Below are 17,695 nucleotides of genomic sequence, written 5' to 3'. Positions count from 1 at the left end.
TAGTTGACTAAAGGAACTAGACAGACATTTCAGACTTAGTTGACTAGAAGGATTTCAGACTAGATAGACCTTTCAGACTTAGTTGACTAAAGGAACTACACAGACATTTCAGACTTAGTTGACTAAAGGAACTAGACAGACATTTCAGACTTAGTAGATTAAAGGGACTAGACAGACCTTTTCAGACTTAGTTGACTAAAGGAACTAGATAGACCTTTTCAGACTTAGTTGACTAAAGGAACTACACAGACCTTTTCAGACTTAGTTGGCTAAGGAACTAGACAGACATTTCAGCCTTAGTTGGCTAAAGGAACTAGACAGACATTTCAGACTTAGTTGACTAAAGGAACTAGACAAACCTTTCAGACTTAGTTGACTAAAAGGAACTAGACAGACACATTTCAGACTTAGTTGACTAAAGGAACTAGACAGACATTTCAGACTTAGTAGATTAAAGGGACTAGACAGACCTTTTTCAGACTTAGTTGACTAAAGGAACTAGATAGACCTTTTCAGACTTAGATGACTAAAGGAACTACACAGACCTTTTCAGACTTAGTTGGCTAAGGGAACTAGACAGACATTTCAGACTCAGCTGACCAACAGAACTAGTTAGACCTTTCAGCCTTAGTTGGCTCAACGGAACCTGGTATACCCTTTCTGTCTTAGTTGACTAAAGGAACTAGACAGACCTTTTCAGCCTTAGTTGATTAAAGGAACTAGATAGACCTTTCAGACTTAGTTGACTAAAAGGAACTAGACAGACATTTCAGACTTAGTTGACTAAAGGAACTAGACAGACATTTCAGACTTAGTTGACTAAAGGAACTAGACAGACCTTTCAGACTTAGTTGACTAAAGGAACTAGACAAACATTTCAGACTTAGTTGACTAAAGGAACTAGACAGACATTTCAGACTTAGTTGACTAAAGGAACTAGACAAACCTTTCAGACTTAGTAGATTAAAGGGACTAGACAGACCTTTTCAGACTTAGTTGACTAAAGGAACTAGATAGACCTTTTCAGACTTAGATGACTAAAAGGAACTAGACAAACCTTTCAGACTTAGTTGACTAAATGAACTAGACAGACATTTCAGACTTAGTTGACTAAAGGAACTAGACAGACATTTTAGACTTAGTTGACTAAAGGAACTAGATAGACCTTTCAGCCTTAGTGTACTAAGGAAAGAGATGATAGACCTGTCAGCGTGACGAGCAATCACTTAGCCACTTGGTTACCTTTACCACCCAAGTGAACTTAGAGGTGAGTTAAACTGAACTGAAATCAACTCAGTTTGGCTGAAGTACAGCCCAATATTGGTAATCATTTATCATTGTTATCAGCATAATCCTTAGTTCCTAATTGCTAAGATTAACATTACTGAACCAACCTGTCAGAAATGGATCAATCCATGTCAGTGACTCAACAAATCCTTTTCATGTTAATATAAATACTGTAATTCACATCAGATGAATCAACATTGGAGCAAGTCTAGTAATATATAAACATTTCACCAAACACCAAATTGTATTGACATGGGGTTTAGTAGTTCCAGAATGTCACATCAATATATTTTAAAGACTCCAGTTTCATGTGTTTATCAGTTTGACACTAATGTCAACACATGGTCATGGGGAATTAACCGTGAATATCACAGATGATGTTTAATGTAAGAAAATACTCCCAGTGGACATACTGCCAGCTGGCTGGGGTGATGTTGCCATGGAGCTGAGTCTACCCTTACATTCACACATATTGTCAGCACAAACTACTTATATTACTGCGATTATAGCTGCTGAGGTTTTCGTGCCAAGAATTAGACTGGTTTCAGGGGTGTTGCTTATACATGGGTGTTGCTTATACACGGGTAGAGGATCTTACATCTACTGTATATCGCTGCATATTACGCAAGGTTTTCATGCCAAGAATTAGACTGGTTTCAAGGGTGTTGCTTATACATGGGGTAGAGGATCTTACATCTACTGTATATCGCTGCGTATAACGCGAGGTTTTCATGCCAAGAATTAGACTGGTTTCAAGGGTGTTGCTTATACATGGGGTAGAGGATCTTACATCTACTGTATATCGCTGCATATAACGCGAGGTTTTCGTGCCAAGAATTAGACTGGTTTCAAGGGTGTTGCTTATACATGGAGTAGAGGATCTTACATCTACTGTATATCATGCCAAGCGTTACGCAAAGGTTTTCATGCCAAGAATTAGACTGGTTTCAAGGGTGTTGCTTATACATGGGGTAGAGGATCTTACATCTACTGTATATCGCTGCGTATTACGCAAGGTTTTCATGCCAAGAATTAGACTGGTTTCAAGGGTGTTGCTTATACATGTGGGGTAGAGGATCTTACATCTACTGTATATCGCCAACATGTATAACAGGAGGTTTTCGTGCCAAGAATTAGACTGGTTTCAAGGGTGCTGCGTTATACATGGGGTAGAAGATGTTACATCTACTTATATCACTCTGCGTAAAGCGAGGTTTTCGTGCCAAGAATTAGACTGGTTTGGAGGATGTCACTTATACATGGGGTAGAAGATCTTACATTTTCTTAACTGGCAGTTTTAACCAGTACCAATAGAAACTGAAGTTGTTTATATATATATCCACATCACTTGAATTCTTTTGTACAATATGGCATAACAGTTAGATTTACATATTTATTTCATTTAAATCAATGAATTTCCATGCTTTCCACAAATACATATCTAATCATATTGTTGTATTCAAATAAACTATGAAGAAGCAAAACTGGAACAAATAATGAAATTGCATTTTCATAACTTGAGATGACCCTGGTAAGTGGCACATGTGGCCTGAGGTGTATCTAACCAGTGAACCCGATATCAGTTCATTTACAGTTCGTTTACTTTTACTTTTCATCTGTTAGCAAGCATAGAAAAACTGAACTAGCCAGAAAGAACAGTAAATTGAAACATGATAATTGGCACCTCTATTGTCACCAAGTTGGAGTTACGCCGTGTCAACAGTAAAACTAAAAGACAATATGTGCTGAAGTTCTACATAAACCAAAACAAAAGATAACAGAAGACAAACACATTGTTATTGCAAATACTGGGATTATGTATGCACTGGTGATGTGTGTGTGTGCGCGTAAGTGCGGCGTACTTACGTGACGTACGTATGCATACATACATACGCACGCATCGCACGCATGTAGGTATGTATGTATGTAATGTTGTTTTTATATACAGAGATTTATGGCGAAAGAGTGTTCCAAAGAACAGTAGTATATTATCCATATCAGTGTTCTCTATGGTCTGTTTGTTTTAAACAAACTGCTTGTAGCTTACCACTACTTTCGTGTGTGGACCGAAAGTGTGAACAAGACAATCCAGTGATTGATATCAGGCACCCGCCATCGGTCCACACCAACAGATACACGCATCGCATCGCATACCTACCTACCTACCTACCTACATACATACAATTTGTATAGCACGGTTTCCAGCTAAGCTGCTCAAAGGCTTTGCAAATACTGGGACTGTATGACTATAGCCTGGTGCTTTAGCCAGTTCGCACACCACCTGCCGCCATCAACCAAGTCTGACCATCAGTCTCTAGCTATTTAGTAGGCTCCTTACAATATAAACAAACACTGGTTGTTTATGTTAATGACAAAGAGTTTCATGGGTCAGAACTCACAGTGCATCTTGCATCCTGATGAGTGTGGCTGCAGTAAACGCAGTTATGATTCACAGATGTGTTGATATGTATCAATGAATAACAAATTTAGAGCTGAAAATATGACACAATACATCTACTCATGTATCATGAAACCACATGTTTACCTTCTAACATGCCCTCTTGGACAGAGGGGTAGCCTTGGGGTTAAAGTGTTTGCTCATCATGCCATAGACCTGGGTTCAATTTTTCTGGGTACATGGGTACAATGAGTGAGTTTAGTTTTACGCCACACACTCAGCAATATCCAAGCTATATGACGGGCGGTCTGTAAATAATCGAAGTCTGGACCAGACAATCCAGTGATCAACAGCAAGAGCATCGATCTGCCCAATTGGGAACCGATGACATTTGTCAACCAAGTCAGCAAAACTGACCACCCGATCCCATTAGTCAGCCTCTTCGACAAGCATAGTCGCCTTTTATGGCAAGCACATGGGTTGCTGAAGACCTATTCTACCCGGATCTTCACGGGTCAAATGGGTACAATGTGTGAAGCCCATTTCTGGTGTCCTCTGCCATGATATTGCTGGAATAGTGCATAAAAAGCGGCGTAAAACCCAACTCACTCACTCTAACATGCCCCCAGTACTTCAATAAGTTCAGGGAGGTGGGAGTATAATGACATGTTAGTTACAAAGGTGTTGTATATATTGTTACTTTTGTTTAAATTATATGTTACACTAGGTCAACAAAGTATGCCATCTCAATTTTATTCGCAAGAAATTAATACGCACGGACTTGATGTAATGACAGAACTGAGTACATCCTCAAGCCCATGACCTGGATGCTTCGTTGTACAAGTTTCTTGTTGCTATGGTCATTAACATAACCCAGGCAGCTGTGGAAGCTGAAGCAGCCCTACCTATTTCCATCATACTGCTATTCAACAAGTGGGCTAGTGATAGCTGTTGTTTATCTACATTCTGCCTTGTGTCTACTATGTTATTCAGATTACGAAAACAGACTCTCAAACTTGTAGCTTATGCTATGGCACAAGGGAATTTGCACTAGTCAAAGCATGAGGTATAGTTGGTGCAATCTTCGAATCAGTTTTAGACCATACTCGTTCTTGAATTTAGATCTCTATATAGTGTTGACAAACTGACCAACTACTATAGTTTGGCATGAAATGCATGTGGACCCGTTTTTTGTAAATATCTCTTCATCCAATGACCCAATCGATCTCAAACTGTGCAAGTGGATGTTTTGTCAGACAACCTAAGCACATTGTAAATCACCAATTTTATGCATTTGTATTAAAGAATCTGTCTATGTAACTGTCAACAAAATAAACAGCAGACTGCTTGCAGAGGGAGGGAGCCAATGACCTATAACAGCACAAGTAGAGAGGCCAGTGATATTCTTCTAATAGGATGACAATTTAATCTGAGAAATGAAGCCACCCTTCTTATAAACATACATTTACTATGACCAAACAAACAAAATGAAAAAGACACCAGGGCAATCTAGACCTGCTCAATCAATGTAGACTTATTCATTTTCTGAAATAAGGTAGAGATTTGCACTGGGACCTTCATTGGTTTGTTTGTTTGTTTAATGTTACATTCAGCAATATTTCAGCTTTAAGTCATTATACAAAAAAAGTTTACATACATGTACCCAGAAGCTCTCTTTTATCAAAGTACATGTATGTCTGTCATATAGCATCAGCCATTTTTTCTCACACAAATGAATCAAAAACTTTGTATTCAACTCGTCCAACCTTCTATTTTCACCATTTACAGGTCTTAACAATGTTAATCTTGTGAAAACTGTGATGTTGGTTACCCATGTTATCTTATGGTGAGTGAGTGAGTGAGTGAGTGAGTGAGCTTTTAGCAATTTCCCAACAATGTTATTATAGTGAGATAGCTTTCCATTTTTTTTTTTTTTTTTTCGTCTATTAAATGCTGCACACACTCAGCAATATTCCAGCAATATGGTGGTGATCTGCAAGTACTCTGGACCAGACAGTTCAGTGATGAAAAGCATGAGCATCGATCTACACAAATAGGATACAATAACATGCATCAGGTAAGTCAGCAAGTCTGACAAACCGATCCCATTAGTTGCCTCTTACATGCACGGGTTACTGAAGATCAATTCTAACCCGGATCTCCACGGGCTCCTAGTAATAAACATACTTATGAAAACAGTACAGCTGAATTCATTTGCCCTAGGATGTTCATTGGCTTGTTTGTTTGTTTAATGTCACATTCAAGCAATATTTCAGACGTGTTATTATGAACAATTTCTATTTTATCAAATTCAATCATATATACATAAATAACATACATTCATGTACCCAGAAACTTTCTCTTTTTAAAGTATGTCTGTGACTGCATTGCCTATTTTTTCTTAAACACAACTGTACAATACAGCTGAACCCAAAACTTCATATCCAACCTTTTATTTTTTCACCATAATCTTGTGAAAATTCTCGATGGTGGTTACCCATGTTCATGGTGAGACAGCTATCCAGGTGACCATGGATATTTCAACTAATACTAATGATCATCTTGGATACATGATACATCTTGATATAAAAAATTGTGACAATATCTTGCTGTGTCAAGTTGCATTGCCTAGAAATACATCCCATAGCTGTTATAAAAAAAACATACACTTTGCTTCGCTATTCCAAGTTCTCTGCATCAAATTCCAATTCGTATTTTGCACTATAAAATCTACAGGTAACCAAGTTACCATGGTAACTTTGCAGTAGCAGTAGCACAGTAGCCTTATCTCCTTATCGACCATCAAGAACTTATATGCATAGACCTAATTAAATTCATAAATATTCTTACACATGTTCATAAACTGATAAACACTAATATATGGAATTCTTACACATAATTTTGACTAAGGTTATCCAGCTCTACATAAAAAACCCTGGTCAGTTCATCCTACAATTGATTGAAACTACAACAGTGACGACAAGCCTCATATTAGATTCCCACACATCTAATAAAAGGAAATACTTACACATTTAATACCTATCCGTAACCATGGTGACAGCTTGAAATTAACCATGAATGTGAAAGGGTAATTGTTATAACTCTTAAGTTACTCTAACTTTGAAAGTTTGCTGATCTCTGGATTCAAATACCACAAGAGAAGTCCACAAGGACACAATGACACCCCTTGATTTCCAGCACTGCATAACATAATTGAACATACAAAACATGCTATTTTCTTGTCAACTAATACTTACAAGGAGACTAATGAAACTGAATAATATTCATAAAAATTCATACACATACATTACAAAGGAATGCTAATTAACATCCGATTCAAGAGTGAATGAGTGAGATTTTTATGTTGGTGCTAGCAATATTCCAGAAATATCACAGCGGTGGACACCAGTAGTGGGCTTCACAAATTTTACCCATGTGTGTGATCGAACCCGTGTTTCTGACATGACAAGCTAACACCTTAACCATAAGGCAACTCCATCGCCCTTTCAAGAATGAGGGAGGGGATAGGATTTAAAAGTGTTCCAGTCATTCCTGTCAGCATCATGTGGTAGGAAACCAGGTAAAATCCATGATCACGTGTATAGTGCTTAGAGTACTAGAAACACAATAAGGAAAACACAGGATTCGGAACAACAATCACAGATTTATGGTGTGCAAAAGGGATGCAACTCTGCACAGTGTGCCCTTGACTCAAGAATGAGTGAGTAAGTGAGTATGGTTTTATGCCGCTTTTAGCAATATTCCAGCAATATCACGGTGGGGGACACCAGAAATAGGCTTCATACATTGTACCCATGTTGGGAATCAAACCCGGGTCTTCAGCGTGACGAGCAGATGCTTTAACCATTAGGCTACCCCAACGCCCCAACTCAAGAATGAAATGACAGTCAAAATTGGTAACAACCAGCATAAAATGTGTATTTAAATACAGCAGCCTGTCATTTAATGTTCAACCTGTGTACAACAGCTACAGATAACTTTTGGGTCAAATTAGCATGTTCATCTCTTGTGTATCACTTTTCCTTAGAGTAACCACATAAATTGTACTCACCTCACTCAATTAATTGGGTATTTTGCCCATTAATTTTGAAATGTAAAAATGCAACAAACTACATTGTCAAGTTATTATGCTGTATAGATTCATGAGTCAATTTCTATCAGCTTAAGATTTCACATTTTCGTGTGTAATGCATGTAAGATCACATGTTTTACCAGTGGGAATTGAGTTTTCAATAAATATTTATGTAGGTCTGCTTAACACATGTCTAATTTGCCACTGGGTATAAATGCAACAAACTACATGCAATTATTATGAAGCTAGTTGGTCTGTCCAACTTGCTATTCTTGGGGTTTATCAACAGTAGAATTACAGGCTTCGTAGGGTGTTGTCATCATAATTTGGGGTATGATTTATTTTTTCACTACCTGCACCAACTAAGTGAGTAAAACAGGTTGCACCACCATAATATTGGCTGCACCATGTTATCAACATTCTTATCACTATCACTAACAGGAGTCGAGGAAGGATAGGAACATTCATAGCTAATTTCATTATCTCCAGAAATGCCAGATGCCTAAACAGATTTTTGATAGATGGTTATTGACATTTTAATTAATAAATCTAATTTCCTTTTTGCTTGTCAAAATCAACTTGTCCATCATTAAAAGTGGTATATCACAGAGTGACCTCTGGCCCTTCATGAAATGTCTACCCATGATCATGATCCAGGTTAGAACTGATCTTTAGTAACCTATGCATGTCGTAAGAGGCGACTAACGGGATCAGGTGGTTGGGCTTGCTGACTTGGTTGACACATGTCATTTTATCCCAATTGCGAACGCTCATGTTGCTGATCACTGGATTGTCTGGTCCAGACTCGATTATTTACAGACCAGCGCCATATATCTGGAATATTGCTAGCCCACTGAGATACTGCAGTATAACATTTACACACAACTATGACACATTATACCCCTAGTCAGTCCTGGTTTAATCCCTTAATTAGGACAACCAGGCAGGGTTAGAACAAGAACTATCTTGTAATGTCTCTTGGTATGAGGAAGACAGGAATGGACCCACTGACCTTCTACTGTCTGCACAGTGGCTCTAACAACAAGATCATAGAGGGGCTTACAGAGAGAGAAAAGTAGAAGAAAATTAAATACATCAAAATAAATAGACAAACATGCCACGCTTTCAACATGTTCAATGTAAAGATAGGTAACCGGTATATTTAACAGCACTGAATTCAATTTATATTATATTTATTATTATAATCTACAAGACATGAGGTAACCAGTAGATATAACAGCACTGAATTCAATTTATATTATATTTTTTATTATAATCTACAAGACATGAGGTTTATAATGTCAAATTTATCATGTTTATCAGTAAAATCCGCAGGTAACTAAGAACTACATTGAAAGCTTGTCAGTATTACCGCCATTACAATAACAAAATAAATGCCAACTCTTTAATGGAGCAACGATATTGAGTGGAGTAGCATTGAGTCCAATGTATTGAATGAGTTTTCATTCTGAATTAAGGAAACACTGATAACAGCCTAAAACAAACAAAGCCAAATGGCACCCTTGAGAAAACCAAGCAAGGTTCACAAGTTCTGCACTGCACCCCACTATTATTAGGTCACATCAGTCACCGTGATACAAAGGTGTCATGTCACAGACATCTATTTCATTTCTGCTCACAAAGTATCGTCCTGTATAGTTTGATTACTGTCTAACCCACTGACAACTCTGCATACTGTAAAATTATAATTGTAAATATCATGATTTAAATGCCTTTCATAATTTGAAAAAAGGACATTTCTTCAAACAGTAAGATTTCTGGATTGTTGCAGTCATCAGTAGAGCTGCATCCATGTCAAAATGAGGCAATAGCCATTGTGATACATATACACATATATATTAGTGGTGTTCTGATTAATTGAAATAATCGAAGACTGGTCGCAGTGACCAAACAACCAAGCAATCAATCACATTTTCTCATAATCAAACATAAACAATTTTGGAACTACTGTTTTAGTGTTTGAAACACTTGACGATGGAACATATCTTAACATTGAAAGCCTGAAGTTGAAAGTTGAAGCCTGAAACATGTTTAATTCTTAGAAAACTCACTTCCCATACTTAAAAGTCATGACTGAATATTTCTTGTAGACTCCAGGAAGTTTATGTTTATGATATATTAGTCATCACTGTAAAGTAGCCAGTTGCATCATTTTACATTGGATATGAAATTTGCAAATGCAATTTGCGCAGTTTCTAAATAAAACAAAAAACAACAGATAACCATGTTATACTTATCCGCAATAACAACCTGAACAGGAAAATCTAAAAAATGACGCTAACCAATTCTTTTCGATGATTGCTCATTGGTAATGAACCAATTATCAATTGTGAGATTTCAACCAATTCCCAACACTTATATATATAGTAACAAACACAAATATCTTATCATGAACACTTTTTGTAATGAACATGTCATGTAATTGCTTAATTGAAACATTTTAATGATATTTCCTACAGAGCAAATAAAATCAATACAATTTCCCTGGCATAATGGTAGTGCCATAAGGGGCTTTTCAAATGACACAAGTTAGGCTACTGTGTGGCTTGGATATATTCCATTTCTCACACAGACAAACAACAAACTAATCCCAAATAAATTCACTCTGTTAAAGTATTGTAGTGACATCGAAGAATGTACTGAATTCATAAAGGGGTACTGTTCATTGCACCGAATACACAAGTAAACTGTAACAGGACTAGTCATCAACTCCATCTTTTTCAATCAGAAGTGGTTACCATAATTTGAAACCATTGATTGACCAATCAGAATCAAGATTTATCCAAATTAATGTAAGAATAGTTCATATCAGAGTTGAAGTTAAAAATGAAATCAGTGGACAGCTTTTGAAAGAAAGCATTAGAAAAGATCAAAGCAAAAGGCATAATTACAATCCTTATTTGATTATCCATAAGATAAATATTATCATTTACATAAAACAATATATATTTGTATTCTGAATCAATGTGATGTACATAAATTTCAACATATTCATGCAGGTGAACTTGTGAATATAAAAACTTCTTATAATTGAATTGTTTTTAAAAGAACAGAATCACACTGAAAATACAGTTGGAGTTAATCGAGTAAAATGAATTCCAGCCATATTACGACATGTGCTTAAAGGTCACATGCAATGCAAAACACAACTTTGCAGATTCTGATACCTTTCGGTATGGACTTACAGTAACAAATTATCAAAAATGCAAAAAACAAATGTGTTATATTTATTAACCAAACATACCGAAAACCAGAAGAAAATTGCAAGATGTAATACTGGAAAAGCATACTGCAGTATGCCAGTAATACAGTCCTATGGGCATGAAGGGCCAATGATCTATACATCAAGAAATATATTATGAACAATTATCACAAGTCAACTTTTTTCTAGAAAGAGCCACCTACTGTCAGTTCAAAACAAAGCACTAGTTCAAATACATAAACCTCTTTTATCATGAGTATAGTTTGCTTATTTCAGCTGTCACTTACATGACGGTTATATTAGAAATGTGTTTACAATTGATGACAATGACTATCTTATGGAAACAGTAACTATTTCTATTGTATGATATCAAATACCTAAATATTGGAAACTGACATACAGTTAACATAATGAACATGAAACAACTAATACCTATGTCATAAAACAAACATGATAAACTGCCCTGAAACCTATGAATTATGTCTGAACTGGCATTTTTATGAGTAAAAATAATTAAAAGAAGATATTGATTAAATTTGAACTTATTTGCTGTCAAGCTATTTCTTAACAACATCATATGCATAGGATGGAGTGTTACTGTCTGAAAGGGACATAACTCTTCATGTACAGTTCTCTTTAGGCACAGAACTTTCTGCTAAAAAAAAATATCACCATAAATTAGCCCAATTACAACTGTATGTTTTAGTGGATGAAGTGGAAATTCTGTGTCAAGTTCACACAAAATCCAGCTTGAACTACCATCGTTTGTAATTCACTGTACATAAAATCATATCATCTTCATAAAAGTGCTTAACCAGCATTTATTGTATAATCTGTGTGGGGCTGTAAAATATTAGGCTGCAAATGGAATATGATTATGAGGGAAATTTTGTTCCAATGATATTGTGAAATGTGTACATTAACCATGTTAACATGCCTTCGAGTGTTAAGAAAAACAACTGTGATATGTTGTGGCAGTAATATTGTTAAACAGCATCAGTTACTGGAAGTCCATGAGATTTGAGGTAATGAGTTTTAGAGTTGTTTGGCTAACCTTAATATAGCTACATGTACATACACTTTATTTATACATCATGTTTGCATGGAGCATCCTTAATTATTGCCCCAACCCATACATTTTATACTTCATGAATAAGGTCATGATGCCTTGTCCCTTAACAACACAGCAATGTTTCAACCCATTTTCCACAATTAAGACTGAAGTCAAAGTAAATATCATTTCAGACAACAAATGAGATTCTGTGTGAGTTAGCAATAGCATCGCCAGATGAAACAAACAATATTCTTGACAGGTCATTTCATCATATTGACATATAAGCGGCACTTAAAAGCATGTTTACTTCTAAGCATTTTGCTGAAAGTGTTATTGTTACCATGAATGTGAATAACTGATGAGTACATCATGAAAAATAGGTACAATTTTAACTCCAGTGTGATTACAGACTCTTGGGGCCAGACTCCTCGACATTAGAAACAGTGGAAAGTCTCACTAAGAAGTGCTTCACTGGATATGAAGTTTCTATCTCTTGATATTATTGTGTCAACAATCTAAATACTTCAAAGCATGTGACATATACCGACAAAATGTTGTATAATTAAATACTCAGAATGTATCCACATAGTAGCGTTATGCTAATAGTGCAACTTGAAGTATCAGTGATAACCACGAGAGTAGATCTAACTGTATGTGTCTCATGTGATCGTATTCGTCTCGAACTTCAGCACATCATGCTAACCTTCCAAACGACTATACCATGCAGCATTCTAAAACAATGAACTAATATGTTTACGTACCGTCAATAAGCCATTCACAATGTGCATTGGCTGAATAAATATCTGGTCCATCGGATATTTGGCCGCGCTGACCCTTCAAGATTTTCCGACCACTGCAAGATGCGTTGGAGAGGTCCCAAGCTGTCAGGAAAACAGCAGCAAAGAAGATATTTCTTGACGTGAAACAAGTCATGACTGACCAAAGGTTGTTCGACAGCCGGTTATCAACAAATGATGCATATCCCCAAACCATCGACCGTGTCAATTGAATATTTTTTGGTCGAGGATGGTTCTCATTTTGGGGGCATATTAGCCCATCGTCTGCTTCAACATGGCATTGAGTATGCACTATAATAGCATATCTACATCCTCTGTTGTAGAATATCCAACTGTTCCGAGGATTTCGTGCAGCTACATCCCGATAGATGTCAAGTTACAGTATTTAAATCGTTTTGACAGCTGATTTTGCAAGGTGTCCATTGCTTTTGTTCCCCAAAACAGCATCTCAGCATTGACGAAAATGATGTATTTTGATTGGTTCTAATTCAAGAAAAGTATTTTCCTCTTGACATATTTCAAATGATTCTACGGTCTTCGGTTAGACAAGACAGTGCATAAGTAATTTGTGATTCGTATAACTTTGAAGCATTGCCAAATTTCACTGAAAACTATGTGTACTTTTTTTTCTGTATAAATTAAGAATATATTGATACTTTAAACATAAAACAGGCACCTCGATATGAGGTTTCGCACATGCTAGAATATTTTCAATACGTAAGTGCGGTACAGCAAACTGCAAATGAATAATAATCGACACGTGACCGAAGAATGAAGCAATTTCAAAGTACGCATACGGCGTGAAGACTGTATCTTACATTTGTGTTGCTGTATTATCTTCAATACAACACCTGCCAGCTGATCTCTCTGTAACCAGAACATACTGTACGTACTCTAACAAGAGACTGTTGATACGGTCTGCTGCTTTTCTATGCATGAAAAAATCCCCTTTGTATCATCACAAAATATAGAGGCACGATAACATGGATGATATTTTATGTGAACTGATATCCTTTCTCATAGCTCTGCGCGCGATTTGCATAACAAAGACGGTTATGCAATGTTCCAATAGCAGTTGTATGATGCGGTGTTTCGACCGGGAATACCGTATATCTTCTCTTGGAACGGTTGTTGATATTAATTATCGCCCTTCACCTTTAGGACAAAGATCTGCAAGCGAAGGGCGATTTTTATTGCCACGGGGTTCATGGATCAGTGACAACGCATGAATAAACTATTTAACAAATGATTAATGGAACTGAGTTTTTTAGTCATTCGTGTATTTAAGAAACCGTTACTGATTACAGAGTGAGTTGAGCTTTACGCCGCACTCAGCAATATTACAGCTATATGGCGGCTGTCTGTAAATAATCGAGTCTGGACCAGACAATCCAGTGATCAACAGCATGAACATCTATCTACGTAATTGGATACGATGGTATGTGTCAACCCAGTCAGCAAGCCTGACCACCCGATCCCGTTAGTCGCCTCTTACGACAAGCATGGGTTACTGAAGATCAATTCTAACCCACATTTTCACGGGTCACTGATTTCAGACTGTTATAAAAATACGTAATTAGTCACTGATAATTGTTGGGTGGGGAGGTACTGGTGTTTGCAGTCACTTAATTTATCATTTACAAAAGACATATTTTCACTTGAAAATACAAATGTAAAATGGACAAACGTTTTAGCTAATATAACATGGACATCCATGTTCACTCCTGAAAAAACCCGTTCAATATTTTTATATCACTAAAGATATCCTTCAAACATCTTGTCATTAGTTCAAACCTGGGTGCGGGAAGACTCGCACCGTTCCAATATTTTTGTAATACTCACCCGTTAGAAATGGTCTGAAATGAACAGTAACCCGGGGAAAAATGCTTGTCGTAAGAGGCGACTAACGGGATCGGGTGTGCGGGAAGATATCGAGTGACACCGAAAAGTTGTAACACGTGACCAAATACATTATATTAAATCACCTTTTGTGCCCAAGAAACCGTTCAAATATATTGTTTATAAATACCTCTCGTAATGATTTATGGTCAGACTCCTCCCTAACAAAAATATATCTTTTAACGTCTTTTGGTATAGTGCGGATTGGGATCGAACCATCACCTTCCACTCTCTGGCAATCGCCTCATCCACAAGACCACGAACGCGGTCGTTTCTTCCTGTAAATGATCGAATCTGGAGAACCAGTGGGTGAACGAATGAGCAACGACCGATTCCACCAGGTCACGATGACATACCGAATCACACAGTTACAACACTGCATCTGTGTCCCGATCTCAAGGCAAACAGGAGACGTTGAAGCCCTATTCCTAATCCCCACAAGGATGTGATTCAAAGCACCATTATGTCAGATATGTATCATATCAACAGCAACTCAACCTTGCTGCTACCAGAGAAAATTGCAAAGAACAATGGTATTAAATTATGTTCTGTATTTCTTCAGAATGAGTGAGTGAGTTTAGTTTCACGCCGCACTCAGCAATGTTACAGCAATATGGCGGCGATCTGTAAATAATCGAGTCTGGACCAGACAATCCAGTGATCAACAGCATGAGCATCGGTCTACGCAAATGGGATACGATGACATGTGTCAACCAAGTCAGCGAGCCTGACCACATGATCCCATATATCTTCAGAAACTGACGTACGAAAGTAAGTACACACCATGTGCTTTGGGATCATGGACACAATATTTGTATCCTGTAAGTCATAATAAATCACATTTCAAAATATTTACGTAGTATGTTTGTTTTGTTTTGTTTTGTTTTGTTTTGAAAATAATAACAAAACGCCAGACGCGTACTATCTTTTATACTTCAGTTTAGTGACGGCCCAAGGCGTTCCTGGTCGTGTCAGGATTTGTTTATCATGGGTTCGAATTCAAGATTCAGCCTGTTTAATACATAATTTGTCAGCTCCACACCCGAGTTCGCCGATTATATCAAAATTGCGTTATTAATCGTGCCAGGATAATATATTGGAATCATTTGATTTTAACTCACCAATTAAGCTGGGAAATGTTTTTCAAAGAATTATTACAACTCCGCTACACAATTCACTATTTTAGTGAAAACGGTTGATCCAAAAATATCTACATTAAAATGGGTTTTTAAAATTATTCTATCAAATATGTATACACTGGCAGTATGAAAAATAACATTTCAAATCATCCAACTAAAAGTAAAATCATATAGATCTACTGTTCACGAAATTAACAAGCATCTGAATCAGTTGTATAGAAATAGTGGTAGGAAAGCCGTTTTGCTCTCATTGGTTGACACGAAAGGTCATCTTAGTGCTCGGTTGAACTTGCTGGCCTGCTCGTCTGGTGGTGTAACAAGATACTGTCTGCATCGACTGCAAGTGTTTCTCGTATAAGAACCGTAACACGTTTGAGACTTTCGGGAAATTGCAGCATAAATATACTTACGAGCAACGGGCATGGTTCTAACGCTTTGCAACTGGTTATGTTTTAATATATTTCGTACGGTTTCAGCAACGAGTCGGAAAGAACATATGATGATACGACTCATTATATATTCTCACAGGGCGATCGTCTCTGAAATGTTGACTAGTTTTAAAATATTTATCGTAGTTTATAATTTTGCCAGATTGCTCCCTGTCCTTTAGATGTTTATTCATTTAATTATATATTCTATTGCGATTTATTTTTCAAGTAGTTTCTTAGTGGGGGACAAGATTTGTATTTGTGTAACCGGGTTTGAAACAATATACTCTACTGTACTGATACGATATTGGATACCATGATTGCATATAAAATGGCATTGTGCATTTTGCTTATGTATAGCTCTCCTGACTGAAAGTCGTTTCAGCTTTTGTTGGTGCGCTTTGTCCACCCGTCTTTAACATGGATAATGTTTACGTTTTCGTAATCCCCACCTCTCATGCAAGAACTATAGACTAAACATTTTTAATTGCATGAGGCTGATGGATGCAGTTTTCTCTTAACACCGCCAACAGAATTCCTATTCCATTATATACGGACAATAACAGCTATTTCCTGATCATAGTTACATTTTTAATAACGTGTATTGTATTTGACATAGGTATATTCAATTCATACTTTTTGTAGGATACTTTGATTTGTTATCGAGCTGTGACATTTGACCCCCACTCACTCCTTTCGTGGAATTATACATTTATATGTTAGACCTCTGATTTTTAAGTTGAAACATTTCAAGCTTGTGAGCTGATATTCTGACGAAATAATATTTAATCTATCTCTCAACCATTTCTGAGTGCGTCATTTTCACATTTCATATGCCATTGTTATACTAATATGAATCAAAAGAGTTAGAGATCAGTGGTTTTGTATGAAGGGTGGCCCTTGCCTTCAATACCACTAAGAGGGACAGTTTAGTGCTTGATTTTTCAAGATCAGTGGTGCACAGGAAACCATAAGGGGTCGTTGATTGTTTTACATGATGGGGGTGGGGGTATGTGTGTGTGTGTTGGGGGTTACTTTTTTGGGGGTGTCACTGTACATAAACTCTGGGGAGGGGTCATTCACATTGTACATGCTTCTCATAACAACAATCATCATCATCATCATCATCATCATCATCACACACAATTCTCCCGCTGACATGATGAGCATCAATCTACACGTCTTGGAAATGATGACGCGTGGTTCCGTCAGTCTCCCCATACAAGCATGGGTTGCTGAACAGGTTTGCTCAAAGTGATTTATGCATATATTTCTACCTGCATTAAGCAAACGTAAATTAAGCATATATACCGCAAGCTATCCATGTTATAACCTATTGAGAACCAAACACGACCCCTTGCTATATAGGAAAATGCA

The 17,695-nt window shown here is 37.0% G+C and overlaps 1 protein-coding gene across 1 annotated transcript in view; it reads right to left on the bottom strand.

Annotated features, from left to right (window-relative positions):
- LOC124278857 (multiple epidermal growth factor-like domains protein 8) overlaps positions 1–13,283 on the bottom strand; it is a 64,258-nt gene extending 50,975 nt beyond the window's left edge. Inside the window, 1 exon segment of the mRNA XM_046714641.1 lies at positions 12,817–13,283. Within this exon segment, the coding sequence (XP_046570597.1) occupies positions 12,817–13,048 (232 nt within the window). The 5' untranslated portion in view covers positions 13,049–13,283.
- Positions 13,284–17,695: the final 4,412 nt, after the last annotated feature.

This window comes from Haliotis rubra, unplaced genomic scaffold, assembly GCF_003918875.1.
Source record: "Haliotis rubra isolate DU_JTF1 unplaced genomic scaffold, ASM391887v1 Scf242, whole genome shotgun sequence".
Lineage (NCBI taxonomy): Eukaryota > Metazoa > Mollusca > Gastropoda > Lepetellida > Haliotidae > Haliotis > Haliotis rubra.
This window is presented reverse-complemented; position numbering and strand designations above follow the sequence as displayed.